Genomic DNA, 22,352 nt, shown 5'->3' on the forward strand with positions numbered 1-22,352 from the left:
AACGTTTTCTTTTTGCCTCGTCCAGTTGCTCTGTGGCATTGCTTTATAAAGGTAAAAAGTTTCCGGGCAGCCAGAAAAAGGGTTTCCCCCAGTAGCTGTATAGCATCCGTTACTCTGTACGCTGACCTAACTTAGCCAGCTTCTTTAACCCTTTTCTGTTCTCGATAAAACATTGGCGTTCGCAGGAAGTGCCCTGCCGCGGTAGTACAGTTGTTAGGGCGCTTGACTGCTGTGCCCAAGGATACGGGATCGGATCCCGGCCGCGGCCATGGCAAGTCTTTGATGGTGGCGGAAATGCTATGGGCGCCCGTGTGCTGTGCGATGTCAGTGCATGCTAAATAATCTCATCAGGTGGTCGAAATTTCCGGAGTCCTCCACTACGGCGTCTCTCATAGCGTGAGTCGCTTTGGGACGTTAAACCGCATGAATCAATCGATTCTGACGAGACATGCGTTGGCTTCACCATGATCTTTTTATTCTCGTTCGGCATTTTCGAGGCGCTTTGAGAGACTTCAAATCGAACTCCGCCGCAAATGCTTGCGCAAAGCGAAAGAAACACGTCACTGACGGTTAATTTTCACGGCTTGTTTTTTGTCTGCACGACGTACACGCGTCACGTGTGCGCCGGGACTCGTGGCGCTTCGTTTTGTGCGTCGTGCTTGGCTCTGGCGCGCCACTGTCGGCACGTACTAGGAGTTTCCCGCTCGCACTTGATCCGGCCTAATAGAGCCGGTGAACGGCTCGGGGATTAGGCCGGATTTGCCGCCTCTGGTTCCCGGCGACGCAGCCGTCTTTTGTGCAGGCGACGGCTGGAGTGGATTTCGTGTCGACTGCTCCAGGTTGAACATGCTGCGAGCAGACGACGCGTCTAATAACCAGCGCGAAATGAGGCCACTAGTAACAACGGTGATAGGCAACTTTCTTTTTTTTTTTTTTTTTTTTTTTCACACAGCGGATGACTAGTTTTTTGTTGCTGCTAACAGATGTTGGAATGCTTCAGTTCCATTAGTCTTCTCTTAAGTGCGGCAGAGGGAGCTGCAAACCCGTGGTAGCGCTGTCGACAGCAATTAAAAGGCCGAATCGTAGCCACGCGTGGGTATATCGCTCCGCACAAAATGCGTTGCATTTTCAAATTGAGGCCGCTTGTTTTCTGACGTCCGGCTAGAGCGCATTAATAAGTCCCGCCGAGTTGTGTACATGGAGAAACACGATTGACTATGTCTTACTGTTTCCCACGAGAGTCGTTGGATGTAAAGGGATCCATCAGCAAGTAACACAAGCAGCCATAAACAGGAAGCAGTTCAATGTATTTCACGGAAGATGGGGCGCTTCTCCCGCCCCAATTGCTATCAGCACTGCCCCCCCCCCCCCCTCCCCATCTCCATTATTTTAACTTCTCTGAGACTCTGCAGTGACTACTGATAACCTCTGATCAGCTGACGGACCAGCAGTTGGCCTTGGGGACCTTGGCGTCTCGATGCTTATTTCTGTCCCGTAACAAGATTGCCCTTTCCCCCTTCTCTCTCTCTTTTAAGATGTTCACTTTTCTGCAGTTGAAGTGTTGCGTTGCGTCCTCACTTTCGGTGCAAATGGCACAGATGTTTTTGGGGCGCTTAACTTGCTCTTTTGAAGGCACGACGAGATATCGTTATGCATGGCTTCTCTCTGGCCGCCTCCCTTCCCGATATCTTCGTTCACGTATACACTCACCCACATAACGCGCTATAGTTCGCGCCGCGTTTACAAACTACACGCTGTTTTAGCTCACTTTATTTAAGCATGCCAGAGAGGATTGGAGACCTTGGTTCATATTTCCGCTGTTGCATATTTTGTTGCTTGCTTGCCAGATGTGGCTTCCAGACACTCCAGCGGTAGTATATCTGGTTGGTGCCAGAGAGAGAAAGATGCGAGCACTCCTTGTAATATAGCCTGTCCAAGAGTTCCAAGCCGTCGTCTAAGCGGATGGGTAACACCGTCCTTTTCTATTGGACCGCATAGTTGTTTCATTCAATTCCTTATCTCACATACACTTATCAGCACACATTCATAAGTTACCACATCATGTGTAGGTCCACCCGACATGGAGGCTCAAACCGTACAAGCGTGCCTTCGAGGCCGATGGGCAGCGTGACTGACTCCGGATCCTAGGGTTCGAAGTTATGGGGGTGTTCAATTCTCGTAAGAGGAGAAAGCGCCACGGGGGGGACTAGACGCTACAGTCGCCTTCTAGCCCCGACGTGCCAGCCCTAGCAGACAGAGCTGTGACCCCCAACCCGCGGTGCGAGAAATCGCCACTGCGGCGGGTTCGGGCCAGAGGGGACAAACACGAGTTGCGTACTCGAACAAGAGTTTATTACACTGCTCGAGTACACGGCAAGAGAATAGCAATTAAGAACAACCACCGTGTAGCGAGCGAAAGCCGCGTACGGGGGTGAAATAATAACCATCTAATAGGGAAGCGCGTCAAGTAGGTGAGAGGAAGTGTCTGCTCACCTGACACAGCTTCTCGCTCACATCCCGTTGCGGTGCCTACGGTCAGTGTGCGATTCTCGGTGACGGCGGTGGTCTCCTCGGCGGAAATCATGAACCGCGCGCGTGCGCGCCCATTCGCCGAAGAACCCCGAGCGAGTTGCTACAGTCGCGCTCCTCGACACGGAACGGGAGAGGAGGTCTCCCGGTTACGCCGGCAGGAAAGAGGGAAGCCCGCGGCAGCGTCGCCGCAGTCCCGGGAGGCGGCGGGGGGTGGCCAGCATGCCCTCTCCTCCGCCAACCTCTCTGCCAGCGCGCGTAATCACGCGTGTTAATTACGCGCGGGCGTTACAATGGAGGAAGGGGATTGTGAATCCCCACATCCCCCCCTCCTTAAAACCGCCGTACGGCTAAAAGTAGTCACGTTCACCGAGGGATATATCGAGGGGGCCGGCTAAACGCCGTTTAACTTTTAAACCAAAAGAAAACCATTTAAACCCAAAGAAAAGTGCCAATATACAAAAAGTTGCAGACAGCTCACAGCCACGGGTGTCGGAGGGGGAGGCAAGGCCGACGACCACAGGAGACGACCTTGGAGCTGGGGGCACACGTGCGGCGGCCGCAGGTCCCGCTTCTTCACCGTCACTCGGCCAGGCTTGGAAGTGTCGATGGCTGCAGGCCTGCTACTGCATTCATCGTCGGTCAGCCAGGGCAGCCTGCCGGGGAACGGTTAGGAACTGCGTCTTCGCGTTGCGTAGCATGCTGCAGGCCCCCCTCAGCGGGTCGTCCGCTCGCTCCCGGCCGGCCTCTTTTCCCTCCGTCGTTGACGCCGCCGGTGGCGAGGGCAGCGGGGCGCCAAGCTGCTCCCGCTGGTGAAGTCACGGCCGCGAGCACCGAACGGCGCCAAGGCGGGCTCTTTGCTGCAGCTTTCGTCGTGCTAGACGCAGGGGCCCGTTCCACGAACTCCGACTGGCTCGCTCCGTAGCCGACCGGAAACCGTCCGTCTTGGCCCGGTTGACGGTGACAGCAGGCTCTGGGTGCGGGAACGCCACTCCTTTGACGGCCTGCTCCTCGATGCTGCAACGGTCGTCGTGGCCTCCGCCGGCTCCCCTCCTTGCTGGCTGCAATGCTGTCTTTACCCTAGTTACATTTTTTTTTCTTTTTCAAATCTACCCCCGCTCGATCTTTTCCAAGAGAAAGCGCGTGCTTGCTCTGGAAGCAAAATGCGCTGAATATTAACAGAGCGTCCCATCTATATTCAGCACAAGAAATTACTCCCTGCGCATTGGTCAGAGTACGTCTGCTGTGGGCGCAAGTCGTAACGAGGCGCGATGCTCGAAATCCCAAGCCTTGCCTCTCGCTGCAGCTGCCTGCTGGTGGGGGAGTGCGTCCTCCTCGGGCCACACAGCGGGGCTCGGATTGCGGTGCGCTTTGTGAAAGTCTAGCTCCGCCATCTTTGCTTGCAGCTCTGTCGCGCGTCGGCGTGTGCCCAACGCGGCAACCGTGGCGTTGTTGCGAACTTATAGAGGAAGTTCTACCCATTCGACAACGTCACCATGCACATCACTAGGCAGCGAAATGACACAACTTGAAGAAAAGTCTTAGGGCCGTTCGCATGCTCAGCGATGCACATGTGCGATATAGCTCGTATCAGCGTTGCGTGACCAACCTCGAAGGACTCAGTGTATCCTTCGCGTGGGGAAAGGATTGCGCAAGGTGCTGTAGTACTGACGGCAGGGATCCAACGCGCTCACAGCAATACAAGCTGTGTAGCGCCCGCACAGGCAGCAATACCAGCGTGCCCTTATGTGCGCCGCGGCCGCGCCGCTCGGCTCCCGGAGCCCGTCGAACACTGGTCGACAAAATAAAAGAAAAAACAGGATCCTACCGCGTTCCTAAAGCTCCCTTAAGGCTGACTAGGCTTCCCACTGCTCTGATGGAATTAAAATGGTCAGCACTTAAACTCAGAGAAGCCGGGTAGGCCGGCCCTTCTCTGAGGCTGCGAGCCATCGCGACGAACTGGCTAACGGGCGCGGCAGAAAGGATAGTAATAACACTTCTCATGCCTTCAACGTGCGCGTGCAAAAGTACATGCGCAACAACGTTTCCAGTTCTCCCGTAGAGCATGGTAAGTCAAAACACTACGAGAGAATGCCCATGACACCAGCGTCCGCGCGTCACCCTGCTACAGAGCGGTGGAGTCGTGTGAGATGACATCCTGCCCTCGCAGAAAATTACAAGATCACAGTGGCTAGCGTCAGCTCCTGATCTCTCGCAATAATAACAGTTAAGGTGGTTTTGCTTGCTTGCCGTTGTGCAATCACCACTGCAGTATTAGAAGATACTGAAAAGTCAGTCCTGCTCACTGCCATGGCTAGTCTATGTGTGGCGTCGTACACACACAGACACTCGATTTGTCACACCTCTGGCCCCACGTTCGGGCGCCAAAATATGGGGGAGTTACTTCTCGTAAGAGAATGAAGCGCCACGGGGGGGACTAGACGCTACAGTCGCCTTCTAGCCCCGACGTGCCAGCCCTAGCAGACAGAGCTGTGACCCCCAACCCGCGGTGCGAGAAATCGCCACTGCGGCGGGTTCGGGCCAGAGGGGACAAACACGAGTTGCGTACTCGAACAAGAGTTTATTACACTGCTCGAGTACACGGCAAGAGAATAGCAATTAAGAACAACCACCGTGTAGCGAGCGAAAGCCGCGTACGGGGGTGAAATAATAACCATCTAATAGGGAAGCGCGTCAAGTAGGTGAGAGGAAGTGTCTGCTCACCTGACACAGCTTCTCGCTCACATCCCGTTGCGGTGCCTACGGTCAGTGTGCGATTCTCGGTGACGGCGGTGGTCTCCTCGGCGGAAATCATGAACCGCGCGCGTGCGCGCCCATTCGCCGAAGAACCCCGAGCGAGTTGCTACAGTCGCGCTCCTCGACACGGAACGGGAGAGGAGGTCTCCCGGTTACGCCGGCAGGAAAGAGGGAAGCCCGCGGCAGCGTCGCCGCAGTCCCGGGAGGCGGCGGGGGGTGGCCAGCATGCCCTCTCCTCCGCCAACCTCTCTGCCAGCGCGCGTAATCACGCGTGTTAATTACGCGCGGGCGTTACAATGGAGGAAGGGGATTGTGAATCCCCACAAAGTCCAATTCTTATCTCACCTTCCATAAACTTACAGCGAAATTCAGTTACATTTACTTTCACCGTTTCGTCTAATGTGCCAATTAAACCTGTGGCCAATCCTGATTTCCTCCTCGCGCCAACGCCGGCTGCGACGAATTGTCAGCTGAAAAGAATTCCTACCCCTGTCGAACGTTCCCGACCTCGGCGGCTGCGTTTCGATGGAGACGAAACGAAGAGGCGTCCGTGTGCTGTGCGATGTCAGCGCACGTTAAAGATCCCCAAGTGGTCAAAATTACACCGTAGCCCTCCACTACGGCTCCCTTTTCTCTCTTTCCACTTACATTCCCACTTTCTTCCCTTCCCTTACGGCGCGGTTCAGGTGTCCACAGAAACAAGTGTGACAGATACTGCGCCTTTCCCTTCCTGTGAACCAATTATTATTATTATACCCCTATCGCATTAATAGCGCAAGACGTGCTAATAGAATAGCCCGTAGGCAACGAGCATGAGCCCGTGGCTCCCAGGGACTTGTTATTGTCACGGTCAGGACTTGCTCATCTTGGTGGATGCTGAGCAATGCGACCTCCCACTGACTGGACGCCATAGAGCTGCAGACCTAGAGGAGGGGGAACGCGCGTTCGATGATCGTACACTTCCCCGTCATATGTCGAGGCCTCTGGCCGCTCCGTGCACGCCGTGATGCTGTTGCTTTTCGGCGACCTGGAACCGCCGGCTGAGAAAGAGAGAAAAGGAGAGATGGGTTCCAGACGACGAAATGGAATTTCGCTTGGTAGGGGCGGAGTTGTGAGCTGAGCGCGCTTCCCGCATGGTGTGGACCTATTCTGTAACGACAGAAATACACGGACTCTTTTCCTCTTTTTTTTTTTTTTTGCCGGCTTGCTCTCTTCGCGCGGAGCCCGAAACCAGGATCGAGTTTGGCCGATCATGTTTTCGCAGCTGCGTTTTCTCACGTGCCGTTGTCGTCTCCCAGCGGTCGCTCGACGGTGTCCCCGGCCCGCTCAAAAAGAAGCGACGGTCGAGTTTGCAACGAGGAAAACTAAGCGCTATATTGCATTTGTATCCCGTCCGAGTGGGAATAATTTCTCTGGTACTCTATATCGAAGTATACTGCTTGTCTAGAGATATTTATTTATTTATTTCCAATACCTCAAAGACCCCAGGAGTACGGGGTTGTACATAGGCCGCCTGCTGCCTTTGAGAACTAGCGGCTGGATAGAGCACTCGCAAAGGTTCGTGTGAAGTGTGGTGTCTGTATGCGGCGTGCCGAAGCAGGGTCGCTTTGCTGAGTGGCTCTGTGTGCAGTTTTTGTTTTCTGTGCCTGGGAGTTTCACATGCTAGACCGAATCATCCAAACACCTCTACCCAATCGCCCTCACACCTTACCCGCTCACCTTCTCGCTCATTCCACTTATTCATTCGCCAGTGAGATAAGTGATATTTTCTCGCAAACTTAATTAATGGTCGCCGCGCGCCCGTAACTCGGATTACTTTGGTTCGGTCTAGTTGGTTCGTAGCTGAGTTTGATTTTGATTCTAAGGTCGGCGCGAGAGGGACAAGATCGAGGAATGAACACGAAAACCGAACGGCGCCTGTCCTGTTGTTTTCGGGTTCCTTCGTTGTAATCGCCCCTGTCGCACCGTCATCAGAAACCGCCCGTGATCAGTGCCTCGCTATGGGTTGCCAGGCTTGGTATACTTTGCGCAAATTGGTTACTTTTGGGACCTGTGGCAACATAAATGTGAGTTTCACCATTTGTTTATTTACTGTCAGAGCTGAATCATTAGAGAGGAGATAGTAAAAATACTACATCATGAACTGCTAAAGCAGGATTGTTATGAAATATAGTCATCAACAGCAATTTTAAATTATTCGTCATTTGTAATGAAGGCGGACGTATAGTTCCATTCCTTGTGTCTTCGGGATGGATGAACCGAAGTGCAAGTTGGTGCGACAACTGGGCACGTGAACATTCAGCTGCTGGTCTTAATTGCGGGATGAAAGGTATATGATGGCGGCACAACGAGTGAATCGATCCCTCAGAGCAGGATTAGAATGAAAGATCTTGTGGAAAAAACATATACGCAAAATTCGGTGACTTACTGAAATATTAGGCTAGTTTTGGTTTGACATCATTAGAGTTACACTTACAGTTAGAATATAATTAGAAAGAATGAAACAGAGCACGACTTTGAATTCATTCTTTACAGTTTGCGAGTTTAGATGTGGGTCCCATACTGACGATACATATTCGAGTTTTGGGCTGACTAGTGTTTTCTTAGAGTAGAAGTTTCAGGTTAGTAGGTGGGTGCCATCGAAAAGTTTCGTCGTAAATACCGAAGTGTTCGGTTTGTTTGTCATGTAGTCGTGTGCATGCCAGAAAACCTTACTAGAAATGTACACATCACTTGTAAGAAAAAAACAACAAAACTTGGGTCACATACTTGGGAAGCGTGTGCACTCTCGTTCTCTGTACTTGGCGTGTGTTGCGCTACAACGATTTTTAAAATAAAGAGGCAATAAGGTCTAGTTTCCACCTCACTCACTCAGTCAATCTTGCACCCGCTCAGTCACTCGCCCACTTATCACTGAGTCCCCCCCCCCTTTCTCTCTCTCACACACACACAAACACACACACGCACACACACATGAAGAGTGCAAATTTTTACTGTGGGTCCCACAACGTGTAATCCCCATATCATAAAATAAACGTTTTTCATTCGTAATCCCCATATCATAAAATAAACGTTTTTCATTCACTCCCCCCCCCCCCCCCCCCCCCCCCCTTTTCGAGGAGTCTGTCAGACATCATCGTGTATCGTAACTCGGCGTCGGGCGAACCCGCCATGACCGAGGACGCAGCACCTTTGTGCGAAGCCACTCGTCGCCCAGTTACAAGCTCTCCACTGACGCGCGAGAGGATCACATCGGCAGAAGGCTTTGAATGACCTTGGGAAGATGGAACCGCTCGTAACTAGACTCAACAACCGTACCTCGCGAGAGGTCTCCCTGCAGGTCTTTGTGCAACCATAATGAACAAGTCTAATTCTGATTGAGCTGTCAAGATTCTGGCTGACACGGTGAAAAGAGCGTGCTCAGGAAGTAGGGCTGAAGACGTAGCGCACTGTAAATGTCTATTAAGCAGCTTCAAGCGCCCCCGCGAAACCCTAGCAAGCTCCTTCCGGAGTGCCTAGTTTCTTGGAAGCGTATCGCTTTCCTGGACGGGCCTCTCAGCACCCCTGCTCGGTGTGGCTTTAATGGCACGGGTTATAAATGCTGCCGCACCGGCGAATCCTGAAATTTATGCCCAGCCTGTGACTCTGCTTCGCAAGTAAGCACGTGCGTTGGGCCGCAGACTTCGCCCACGAGCATCACACGCTGCGCGGACAGAGTGCGTACATAACGTATGCCATTGCGAGCGGCATGATGAACGGCCCGGCTTGTTTTTCAATTTATCACCGAGGCATGCGTGCTGGATTCCTTCGCCGACCTCGCGTGACCTTTGGAAACTCCCCGCTCCCTTTTCCCCCCTTTGCCGCCGCACACAAGAAGCCCTCTTCTGGGGCTCCGGATGGCAGCGATTTATGAGACAGCGACGTTCGGATCCCAGTTTGTCTTTTTCTTGTGCGCGCGTGGACGCGCTGTTTACACGATGTATTTGGCGAAGTGAAAACGTTGGGTGTGGCAAAGCATACTGGGCAGACAAAAGCAAGCGTTCTCTTGCGGAAGAGAACGGCCTAACGTTACGTAAGGTCGGCCGCGGCCTCAGATTGATATGGCCCCTTATGGGTCACCGCCACAGATGCCTGCTCGCGACGAAACCACATAAGGCGTTGAAATCACGTGTCAGGTGCTCCTTGTGTTGGTTTAATTGCTTTACTGACATCAGTGATTTTTTAAGTCAAAAGGTTTAGTATTTAATAGAAGTTGTTGAAAATAGCGCGAGCATGGTTCCCCACATAGCACTTTTCAGTTTTAATAAGCTGACAGCATGATGCCTTTCTATAAAGGGTGAGCGTCAGTAGAGTGCATTAAAAATTTTGGAAGGATCAATCAGCTTGGGATAGTGGGCTTGACCGCATACGCGAACTCCTACGTCACGCCTACCTCCTACGTGACAGCTAAGGGATGAGCCGCGAATAGTTGGTAAATGATGTAGCACGGATGAATATCGGCTAAGTCCCGCAGTGCCCTTCGCCACTTCTATACCCGCGGTTTCATTTGCAACCTTTCAACGCCCATCCCATAGTCGTGACGTAGGCATTTAGGGTGCGCTGCTCATTTTAAGTGTCTCGGTGGTGACGGCCGCACGTGTCAGCTGCGCCACACCGTGATAGCGACTGCTGACATCGTGTGTCCTGTGTGACTGCTTAGTGGGTATGAATCTCTCTGCAGACTTTCTATGCTAGTATCCGACCAACAGCCCGCTGACAATAAATCGGACAATCAATAAAAGTGTTCGCTTTTCAACCAGACCGTTTCTCACACCGTTTCTTCACGCCATTTCTTCAAGGAACCGTCGCTGGCCGACGTGATAAAGTGACTGATGCATTTGCAAAGCGTTACATGTATTATTCAGTTTAACATATTGCACTGCTAGGTCTTTTTGGTTCTGGCTTTCGGTACTGAAAAAGAGTTCTTGCGTGTTGTCTAAACCCTTGCTCTGCTTTCTTCTTCTCCATGCAGGCACCATGGCGGTGCGCAGTCACGGTGTGCCGAAGCCGGACTATCATCCGCGAAGGGTGGCCCTTATCCTTGGCTGCATCCTGCTTCTCTCGACGCCCGCCTTGGCACGACGCGGGGGTGAGTACCCGCTTTTATTTAAAGCGTTTCCTTTCTTCAGACTCATCAATGTTAGCAGTATCTGTGCGTTCGCGAGGTATGTCCGCGCGATATCGGCGGGGTTCTGTTTAACATTTAAGAAAGAAATAAACCATCCTCCACTGGGAATCGAGCGCCAACACCTCTGATCACCAGACGAGCGCCTCAACCTACTACGCCATGCCGGCCACGTCAGAAGCATATCTTAGTTCTCCTTGTCTAGCGTTCCTGCCGTCTCCATGAACGTAGGGGCGCAACAACGACGCCTTCAACACGATCTACCGACGGGCGCGTGGCGCACGCCCTCTGCCGCCAGCTGTGAAGACTAAGCGCCGCAGTGAACGCGCGCCACCTCCGTCGAGTGAAGCTGCTCACCTCGAATCTGGCAGGAAAATACTGTGCTATAGCCGCGGTTTTAAATAAACACTGCCAAAGAATCAGCCCCAAAGGCTTTCGCCTTATCGCTTTTAAGGGGTCTTAGGTAAGTGCCTCAGTGATTTTTTAAGCTGTCGGCGTCCCGTTCTGCAGTAAAGCCGGCGTCAGCGTTGGCGTCGCGAGCTGAAACTCACGAATATATATTCTAGTACACTATACTTACGAACACACGCGTTTGTCACGTGGTAGTTGGAGGGCGACATGGCTGGGCTGTGATTGTTCGTCGGGTTTTATGACGTCACGAGAGCACGTGATGCGGCCGGGTTGGAACTGCCAACTCAGGCCTCCAGGCGCCAACTTCTCAATGCTGTGGACAGGTAGGTCACCGCCGCTTGTGGCGGGGGCTGGCCTGCCACATAATTTTTATCTGTTGTAGACCGTCATAGCACTCGCCACCGTTTCGGTGGTGGGCGATGGCTGTTGTTGCGGCGCGCGTCTTTCTCTCCCTCTTCCTTTTCTTTCTTCTCTATTTTCTCTTCTGTCTGCACGAGGCAGCGGAGGTGGCTCAGCTACAGAGCCAGTAGCAGGCCCGTGCATTTTCTTTTCTTCCTACAGCCACAACAACAACACACTTTTTCGACATGACAGGGCGAGTTCGGAGTTGAACCTGCCGGGACCCTTGCGTCCCGTCACACGTTACTCGTAGAACACGCAAGCATTTTTGTATACGGCCTGGTTAAAGCGAGGCTTCATATCTGTGTCGGCTGACCTTTCTTATAAAGTATTCACGACAGTACTCTAATTAGTATTTATGGGATAAGAGAGGCACAGGTTTAGGGGACTTGTGATTAAGATGGTTCTGAAGCAAATGCACACGAACTAGCCAGTGTACGCTAGTGGAGCTACCGACAGCAGCCGTTAATGCCGTTTTGTAATACCCTTAAAGGCGAAGTGAAGTGTCGCCCCCCCCTCCCCCCCCTTCCTTCTGTTAATTTGTAAAAATAGACTCTTGTTGCCAGGCCTCCTTGCCATTGACTTTTACGACTAGAGATTGGGGCGGTGGCTCGAGTGACGGTAATAATATAAAAAATTCTAATTCAATTTATTTCGGCAATTGCACACGTTTTCCGCATGAAAAGTCAACCACAACTCCACAAGGCCATGAACAGCCAGACAGTCATGGTTTTAGAAGGAAAAAAAAATGGGGTGGAGCGCAACGTCCCATGATGTGTTTCTTCCGCTTCCTCCCCCTTTCTTCCCTTTATTTTATTGCGAAAGCAATACTACAGTGTACTAGAATTCTAGTACACTGTAGCAATACTACGCCAGGTCTAATCGCTCGTCGCGTGGCCCGTGGACCCCTCTGCTCCTCGAGGCAAAGAAGAAGAAGAACGCTCGGTCACCCGCAGCAAATGCTTTCGCTCCATATTCTGTTCAGCAACGTTGAGCTCTTCTTATTTTTTTCTTTATTGCCGCGGCGCAAAAACTTTATCCTGTCATTTCGTAGCTGCACCAGTTTACCATTATTTTTGTGTCAGCACGTCACTTCCAATGATGCAGTCACCTCGTACAGTCTTGTAGCCCTTCCGATTCTTTCCTCGGGCGGTCCGCTTCGTCGCGAATGTCATGGAGCTAGCACGTCACGCGGGGAAGACGAAATGTCGCGCAAAGAGAACCGCGGAGGCCGGTCTAGTGCGCCGTTTCAGTTTGAGGCTCTGTGCCGAACGCAATTGTAACCCTATTCCCTGGAGTCGGCAGACGTCGTGCCGAGTTACTGGGCGCCAGCAACAGCTAGGGGGAGACACCGCGGATGACCGGGGAGCGACAGGCGGGGAGGCGCAGGGATCCGGTACTTCGCCCTGCCGGGCGGTTTGACGGGCTGTCACTCCGTCGGCCAAGCCGCCGGGCCGTTTGATCGCGTAACCGGAGACATCAGTTCCCCTTGCCTCTCCATTCAGTGTTGTGTGGCACACCGGGGCTGAGGGGAGCCGCGACCCAAGCCGCGGCTTCTTTTTCCAGCTTATATTTTTCGCTTTTTCTCTTTCTCTCGCACGTGTCCCTTTTCTGGCAGTGAGGCCGAGATCTTGGCAACGAGTGCGTGGCTTTACTGGCGTTTTCCACGCAGCCGCTGCCGTGGGAAAACTGAGCCGCGCTGAAACAATCAGTGCAGCGGGGAGAACGTCCGCGCGGGTCCGGCGTGAAAGGGCCGTGATTGGAGCAGAACCGGGCTTTGGCGTGGCTCACGCACGTGAATAAATTTACCGTGCTTGCTTCTCCTAGCCCTTTTCGGCCCTGCCGCAAGGGGCTTGGCATTGGCAAACACGGGGAACGAGCGCATCGGCGATAACGATGCAAACAGGCAGCGTTCAAGTTCGGCCATAGAACGCGTTTTCTAGAGTTCCTATATATATATATATATATATATATATATATATATATATATATATATATATATATATATATATATATATATATATATATATATATATATATATATATATATATATATATATACCTAACCTATACCTATACAAATCCTGTATAGGTATATATATATATATATATATATATATATATATATATATATATATATATATATATATATATATACCTATACAGGATTTGCCTATATAGTAACTGTAGCTTTTACCACCGCATTCATTCATCTCCAGGGGTGTACCCAATTGGCTTTCTGCGTAACATCATCATCAACCGGGCTATATATAGCCACTGCAGGGCAAATTAAGGCCCATATTTTTCCAATTAACCCGGTCCTCTTAATCCTGATAACAATCCACTTGACCCAGCTTCTTAGCCTCATCCGGCCACTTGCCTTTGGCCGCTCCTTGCTACGCTTTCCTTCCGCTGGTATCCAATTTGTTACCGTTTTCGACCATCGGTTATCCTGCCTTCGCAGTATATGCCCATTTATTCTTGATTTCTACTAGAATGTCATTAACTCGAGCTATTCTCTGACCTGCTCTGCACGCTTCCTATTCTTAACGTTACACCTTCCATTTCCCATTTCATTGCTTAACAAGGTTATCTCAACGTGCACTGCGTAGGGCTGTTCACATGTTTACGGTTCTGGGACGCTACGAAGGGCTGTAGGTGCAAATAGATCTCATTGAAGTCATGTGCAACATGGAGCATGCCCGGACATGCTGAGCGGCGGCAGCTAGCGAGGCACCGCGACGAAAGCCATGACAAGAAAACAAAACGAGTGTCAACGAAGTGGAGAGGAGGAGGCTGCGGCCACAGCGTGGGAGCCGTTGCCCGCCATCGGGAGCTGGCGTCGATCATCGCGATCAGGTTTCGCTGTCGGGGACGTCGCGCGGTCGTCACGCCCAATCGGACGACGTTCAGCTGCGCCTCCTGTAAACTGTGCGGGCATGTGGATTTTATGTTCTTTATTTTGCTCCTCGACTTCCTCGCCGTTCGAAAATCGTCTCGCGTGACGAGTGTCGCCATGAAAACGAGACGAGACATGCGGGGCTGCTGGGCCCGCGGGTGCGTGTGATCGGCTCTGCGTGCTTTGTCTTTTGTTTTAGTCACGTGAACCGGCTGCTGGAATGCGACGAGTGAGAGCGGCCTCTGTTGCAGGGGGCGCCACGGTCGCCTCCTTACGTGCTGCTCGCGAACGCTTGAGTCATCTGTCGCAAGTACGCGTGAGTGACATGCGGCATTCTGTTGCGACGCGGAATCTTCGAAATACTCCAGGGGAGTGCTCTAGAAAAGAACAGCAAATCGAGACAGGTGCAAACTGCCGGCTGTATTAACACGTCTGTCGTCGTTCGTGTCGGTTATTCACTGCCGCAATAACGCTGTAATGATGATAGGCGAACAGCATGGGGCCGCGTAGAGTTCTTCTGAGCCTCGCCGTCTATTTTTTTTTTTCACACCTTAGAGAAGCAGAGTAAACTCCAGAACCAATCAGGTCCTTAACAGCGCTTAGAGGTAGAAACTCTGATTCTAGCGAATGCAGAGAACATACAGGAGGACCCTTTGGCAAGCCGTGCCTGCTCAGGGCGCTCGATCAAGTGATGCGAGTCGGTAGTCGCCCGTCCGCTTCGTCCTGTTCTGGCCTCGCAGAGTAGTTTTTATAACAGCGTAAACAGCCTTAAGAGCGCTCCGGCTGAAATGGGGATCGAACGGAAACACGCATGGACTCTCAGGTTGGCGCCTCGTTGTCACGAGTCGTGCGCGGACGATATGCGACAGCGGTCGTTCTCGTTGTTCGGCTCGTCATTCTCGCGCCCCTGGTTGAAGCGATGCAACCTTCTCGGCTTGCCGCCGAGGAGGAACGCAATCTGTGCTGCTTTGCTGAGCGTGCCAGAACAGTGTCCGTGCATCGGGCTGCCTAACGGTGCACGCTGTCTGCAGCCGACGGTTGCGGCCAGCACCGTCGTCCGCCCGCAATCATCTTAATGCAAGGGGGCTGACGCGCAATTCTCTTACCGCGGCGCGCAACGCCCTGCTCTGCAACCCGAACACGGACGGCGCGAGACGTCGGTGGGAAAAGCGCGCCGCGGTCGAGACGACCGAAAGTGCGGAGACGCGAGGCGGGCGTGTAGCAAACGGGTTCTGACACGTGGGCCGCCGCTCCCGTTCACCGCCGCGGTCAGGAGCAGCACGGACGTCAGTCAGAGCGCGCGCCCACCGCCGCCTCGTCGCGCTATTTGCCGCTGCTGCACCTGTCACTGGCTTTTGCCGTAATTTCGAAAGGCCCGATGGAAGAAGTAAAAAGAATCGGAGCGGAATTTAAATAGACTGCTTCCGGCAAGCCCGTTGCCGAGACGGTTAATGCCTCCCGCTCCACTGCACCCCTCTTCCCTGCCAATACTGCTGTGCCCTTTAGTGCCTGCCACTCTCTGGGGAAGCACATGTCAGTGGGGAGGTGGGTTCGACTAGAGGTACGCAGGTCATTTTACTACCGAGCTCCTTTTGAGAAACACAGAAAAAGAAAATAAGGAAGTACCAGTGGGCATCGGCACAAGCTTGTTTAAAACACTCCTGGACTTGTCTACAAATAGAATTCCTGAAAATAACCGCCGGTAATAATGGGAGGCGGCTCGTGGGAACAACGCGGCAACTCAGTGACGACACGTACAGGACGCTTAATTTGAAAGGTGGAACGCGGGGACAAAAAGAAGCAAGCTGGACGAAACTGCAGAACAAGCATTGCGTTCGTGGAAAGATGCGCTGACACAGGGCAGGTGTTGTTTAGCGAAAAGTTGTGTGTAGCTTAGAATGGCCAAGTTAGCGCGCACCGCGGGCATGCCATTCGAAGAAAGGGCCTGTACGTATATACGCTTGCGTTTTGTGCGCTGGGGTGATTGTTGCTCAAGGCAACATTCATGTGTGCCGAAAAAAAAAAAAAAAAAGAGGACTTGCACGAAAAGCGCTCCTTATCACGGAGGACATGATTGCTCGCGGTAAAGGAGAAGGACGAGCGGGCGCAAAGTATGGCCGGTCATCGAGCCTCGCATTTTGGATGTCACAGGTGAACTAGAGCGCTGCCCACAAGCCTTTGTAATTTCGATTGACGCGGCGCTGAGGGCACTCGTAAGGACGAGCACGTGACAGGCAGTCGCCCAACCTATTATTCCGCTTTGGGGCAAAGAAACGTGATGTGGAAACGTGAAACATGAGGAACGATGCATAGTCCGGGAAAAACGGAACTTTGCCAAATGCACGCGCTGGTGAGGAAACGAATGCGAGATAACGAAGCGAGAAAGAGTGGGGACAAGCATATTGAACTAGCGCGGATAAAGACATCGGTAAACACCGGCAAGCGCTGAGGAAACCTTGTCCTGGGGAGCAGCCAGGAAACGGTGGGCCAAAAGCGTTTCAGAAGGGATCGAGAAAAAAAAGGGCAGGTTTTTGTTTGAACGTCGACAGCACACACACACACACGTGTGCTACGGTTCGTTTTAGTGTATGCATAGTGTCGCGATTTCAGCTTCCAAGACTCCTCTGGCAAGACGGCAAGCAATGAAAGAACATTGTCTTGTCGGCTACCGATTGTACGCATAGGCAAGAACGGCTAGCGACAGAAGGGAGAAAATAATAAGAGGAAACCTAGAACGGGGCGAATCCACTTCAATTTACAGTTCCCGAAACTGCGCGCCCGGGCTCGAGGGAAGAGTCGCCTCACTGGTTGCATTTTCCCTTTGTTCTGTTTTCCCGCTTTCGAAGACGATCCGCACTGATACCTTCGCGAAGAGAGTCTCGCCTCGTGGAGTTGAACAAAATCCAATATTGAAATCTTCGGCGATATCTGTTACAAACAGAGCGTGGCTGCGAGACAACTAAATGAAGAGAAAAGGGGCAGGAACGAAGAAGAGCGACAGGGCGCGGAGCGCGGAGCGGATGTTATTTGAAGAGGGCCTGCACACAAGCGAGAGAGAGAGAGAGAGAGCTACGATTAGAAAATAAAAGACAAAGAAACTAGTCGACACACGGGAGCAGGAGGCCGACTAGAACAACGCGCCTTTTCTTTCCCGAGCCTGCTTGGTGTCGGAATGGAAAGAGGAAACAGGCGGAGATTGAAGTTCAGAATTGCAAGTGGGGAAACGACAGCCGGAAGTGGAAGGTCGTCCTTAAAGACAGATACCTTCGGCAGCCGGAGGCAAATAAAGCACCAACAGAGCAAAATAAACACGTACAAGGAAAGACACACGGAAAGGGGGAAGGAATGAAAAAAAAAAAAAAGGAATTCAGCAGTCTGCGCAAGGATTGAAACTGTCGAAAGGCAAAAGCGACTGCTAAAAATACGGAAAAAGAAAAAGCAAGAATATTTCTCAGCTGCAACCCGATCGAGCCTCTAACTTCTTTCTCTTCTTCAGATCCCGCGGTGAATGAAACAAAGACGGTCTCGAGAGAGGGGGCGAGCTGCTTTGAATAGCTGAGGCCGCGCACGTGTAGAGGTGCGGTCCCGATCGTAACTTCTCCGTATCGTGCATATAGAGTGTTCCGACCCTTCGTACTTATTTGCTTCTCTCTCTCTCTCTCTCTCTCTCTCTCTCTCTCTCTCTCTCTCTCTCTCTCTCTCTCTCTCTCTCTCTCTCTCTCTCTCTCCTTTTTTTTTTTTTTTGCCTTCTTCGAAGTTTGAGAAGTTTGTTAGGTGCCCTCTCTCTGTGGCGCAGTGATGTCGAATCGAGGAGCCCCCTGTGGTGGAAGCCGTTTCCGTTTTCATCCGAGGCCCTTATTGAATCACGTCCTCCTCCCCGTGGTCCTGTTTCGCAGAGGCCGCTGGCGTCGGCTGTTTCCAACTCGGTGCCTGTGGGACACCCCACCCTTTCTCCCTCGTTTCTGGGTGTGGACGATGGGCTCGAGGCCCGGGGCCTCGCTGTTGCTCTGTCTGCGTGGTGTCACCGCGTGCGTCGGGGGCGCCTACAAGTTTCTCTTCACCGCGGGGCACGAACCTGCCAAATCACATTTTTCGAGTTTCGTTGGTGCCTCCTATCGCCCTTCCCTCCCCCACGATTCGCGACTGCCCAACTAGGCACATTATTATAAACGTGGATGCGAAAAAAAAAAAAAAAAAAAGAATCCTGCGTATGCTGTTTCGACTACAACTTTGGGAAATTCAGGCTGGTTCTAGCAAGACTAGAGCTAGTTAGTCACGTCTGGTGTTTCGCATTTCCTTTCTTCATACTCTCACACAACAAACTTGTTTATTCCTCACCCTCCCTTTCTGACATGTGCACTGCAGAAACCCTCATGAAGAGCTTTTTCGCAGCCTTTTCTCTTTGAACCCGATAAGTAGCCCAATGACCGATACTATTGCGCACGATATTTTTGCCGCTGCCGCTTGCCTTTCTTTCTTTCCTTCTTTCTTTCTTTCTTTCTTTCTTTCTTTCTTTCTTTCTTTCTTTCTTTCTTTCTTTCTTTCTTTCTTTCTTTCTTTCTTTCTTTCTTTCTTTCTTTCTTTCTTTCTTTCTTTCTTTCTTTCTTTCTTTGAGGCTGAGGGTAAAGGCGCGGTCGCCTGACGTGGCATCAGCCCCCTGCTACACGATCAGTAAGCATCGAAAATACAATATTGCGGCAGGCTGGCACACAACAGTAGCCTTGATCAGGACATAAAGGGAAAGAAACTAAACAATAGTCACATTTGTGCGCAGTGTGTGCAAAGGAAATATATGTAGGTACAATATGAATATAATGAAGACACTTAATAGGCACAATTTTACGATGAGTATCACAGGCATACAATAATAATGAAAGTAAAAGAAATATACACAGTACAAAACCCTATATCGGACAGGTGAGTTTTTCCCATATTTTAAACCATAAGTCATGTAAACAAATACACAGTCAATTGCAGATTACACTGGACAAACAATTTAAGTACAATAACTCACTGGTAAGCAAGCAAAGAAACATTGACCAACAAATCATCAAAAGCATGAGCGGGCGGAGTAATATTACTCAGAGTATGCAATGTCACTACACAAAAGAACTCTCTTACAATCTTTCTTAACTGCAGAAAAGAGTTGATAGTAATTTACGGGGATATCTCTTCTATTGAACATTTTTTTTTAACCTGGAAGGACAGTGTTTGGCGCCCATAATTTGTTCTGGTTATAGGCATCTTAATCCGACAATGTCAGTTCCTGTTATTTCAGCAATCACTGGACCGTGACGTTAGGCGAAATAAGCGTAGTAACGATCCTTGGTGAGCTTCATTGGAATATTTCATGGCTCCCCAATGCAGCCACTGCTGCGAACTGAAGTGACAGTGATTCGCTCGTATACCGCGTGTTCCGTGTCCCCAAAGCGCGCACGCCTCTCGTTCCCTGGGTGTTATCGAACGAAGCGTGTCACAGTGAGGAACGTACACCCCGAAAATGCATGAGAGCGAGGGAGGAAGGGAGGGTGCACGGTCGAGGGAGTCGGGGGCGCAGCAGATGGTGCCGTCATCTTGCGGCGGCAGCTGCAATCTTCATCAGGCGCGCCTCGTGTTGTATTTGTGGCAGGCTGTTACATTAGAGCTGCGCTTGCGATGTTGGAGTCCCCGTCCATTGCTCTTTTTTCATAGCTTCATTCCCTGCTTCGTCAGTCGTAACCGTCCAGTTACTTCGGTTCTTCTTTGTTCTTTTTGCACAGTGCTGAAGAGGTCTATCTGCTGCGCCATTTGTCCGCGCTGGGTGGATATACGCTCTCGTAGAGGGATTTTTCACAAACGGTGTCTGTCGCAAGGAACGTTTCTTTTTCTACACATCTTGGAGAGTGGACGCCATTGACTTAGACTGGAGTGACTAAGCGTTCGGTATTTACTGGTAAACGATCGCATACGCAAACGCTACCGGATAGGAAGAGAAACACGGTCAGTGTAGAATAGGAGGTTCTCCGGCATCAACGGCAGGCTTATGCTCTTGTGAGTTTCCGCCAGTGTTTAATGCGAATAGAAATATAGACAGTCAGTATATCAATGCAAAGATGTTTAGCCGGTTTATTGCCCTGGTCGAACTTCTTCATCGATCGCTTGCAGTTGCCCGGAAGTATTAGTCATGAGACGAGGAAGAAATTCGTCGCCTACGCAGTCTTAAATTGAATCGATTTTTTGTATTTCCCTTTTCATGTTCTTCTATCTTTAATATGAATTTTCTAATAAGGGCACGCCAATGGAGCTGTCTCTTTCGGAGTGATTCTGGCGATACCGAGTGCAACACCACACAGTCTTCTGCCCTCAGCTATCAGCAGGTCCGTGTATTATAAAACGCTTCTCTTTCGGTTTACCCTAGAACGGCTCTACTATTACTATTTATTACGCCTTATCAAGGGCCCAGCATGTTATGCCTTGGCCCGGTGACGGAGGAATCACTGTGTAGCCGAATCCGCGCATTATCCCCTCTCATTTGTCGTCAGCCACGATCTTTCAACAGCCCGTAAAGGACGTCCAAGCGCAAAGCGTTTTCAGGCGGGCCGGAGAGCGCACATTCTCGGTCGCTGAAGGGGTTCCCTCACTCGGCTCTTAATTAGGCCGCGCCCGCATACGTACAATGGCGCCCCCCGAAACCCGTGCGTGGCCGCTGCTCGCGAGCCCGCATTGTTGACGGCTGTCGACCGTTACACTCCGTCGCTGGTGACCGCTAGGCGGAGGAGGGGAGAGAGGGAGGAGGCGTCGTCATTAGGACATCGTTAACCGATTCGCTCTAGCGGGGCGTAATGATGACGGAAGCGCGCCCGCACCAACTTCTCTCTCTTTTTTTTTTTTGTTTTTTTTTGTTTTTGTTTTTTAAATTAGGAAGAGAACAAATAATACGTGCGCGTAGGCACCCTCTTTCCGCCACACTGCATGCTGTTGCCTAGCTTGGAGCGAGAGAGCTTCTGTGGGGAGAACCGCTAGGCTTGAGCACCCTCGCCCAACTTACATGCTTGCACGGAATGCGAGGGGGCGTCAAGCATGGCGCCAAGCGTGAAGGAAAGTCGTGAGAATCAGCAAAGTTGGCGAGCCATGGGAAAACCGCGCTTTGTAGGGTTCGCTCTTGGAGTGCCTGCTTGCTCCTCCTCGACGCACGGAGGTGGAAACGCGGTGTAGGAACGTGTGTGGAGACGCGAGCGCGGCTCGGAAGACAATGATCATAGATATACTGCCGTTCACGAACTGCTACTTTAGACAATTTGCCTGCGATGCACGAAGCAACAGAATGTGATACGATATGTGTGTATAGTGTACGTGATTTGCCCCTTGTAATGGAGAACATCGGTTCCCGCCGCTACGAATGAATCGTTCAAGCACTCGATCCCTGTCGCGGAGAACCGCTTTCCAGTGGAGAGAAAAAAAAAAAAAAGCAAGGCCCCTGTGTGCTGTGCGATGTCAGTGCACGTTCTTAAACACCAGGTGGTCTAAACCTCCGGTAGCTCTGCGCTAGTGTCCCTCCCTCATAGCGCGAGTCTTTTTGGTATCTGAAACCTTGTAAACAAAACCAAATCAAACGCCCCCTAAACTGAGGCGCGAGAGGTCACACCGCCTGCCATCTATTTCATTTTCCTACCACGGTTGCGAAAGCTTGCGATTGGTAGGCAGTAAGTTTTAGTCTTGGGGGCTACTCATCTCGACGAAATTCACTTCGCCGCTTATGTGCGAGAGTGACCCCTAATTCGCACATTAGCTATACAGCAGGTGGTCGGTGAGTGCATTTGTGGCGGGCACGCTGGTTTTGCTCTGGTAATCGAAAGCCATAGCCAAGAATTATTCGCGACGGTGCTTCTTTACCTGCGAGAATTGCTTACTTAATGCCTGCTAGAGCTATACATTCACGATTACATGCGTTAGGTTGAGGTAGAGGCCGGATTAATCCTCGCTACTCGACGTCGTTGACCATACGATCATTCAGTATTCCCAGCCGCCGATTTATGTCGGCTCGATGGCGGGCATCATACTTTTGTAGACCTATACGTCGTCAGTGGAACGGCCGCTCAAATGATGGATTCGGGGATTGGCATAAATCAGCCTTTACCTCGGGGGCCTGATCACTGCCTGAGCGCTAAAGCGAGCCCAGAGGAAACGGCCGGCCGAGTGTCCGAGGGTAGCGAG

General features: G+C 51.4%; 1 protein-coding gene across 1 annotated transcript in view; it reads left to right on the top strand.

The window, feature by feature from the left end:
- Positions 1-22,352, top strand: part of LOC146180816 (latrophilin Cirl-like) — a 301,055-nt gene that overhangs the window by 75,210 nt on the left and 203,493 nt on the right. Inside the window, exon 3 of the mRNA XM_084576153.1 lies at positions 10,298-10,414. Coding sequence (XP_084432279.1) covers positions 10,303-10,414 — 112 coding nt within the window. The 5' untranslated portion in view covers positions 10,298-10,302. The remainder of the gene's footprint in view (positions 1-10,297; positions 10,415-22,352) is intronic.

Source organism: Amblyomma maculatum, chromosome 8 (assembly GCF_055883805.1).
Source record: "Amblyomma maculatum isolate TAMU_Amacu chromosome 8, ASM5588380v1, whole genome shotgun sequence".
Lineage (NCBI taxonomy): Eukaryota > Metazoa > Arthropoda > Arachnida > Ixodida > Ixodidae > Amblyomma > Amblyomma maculatum.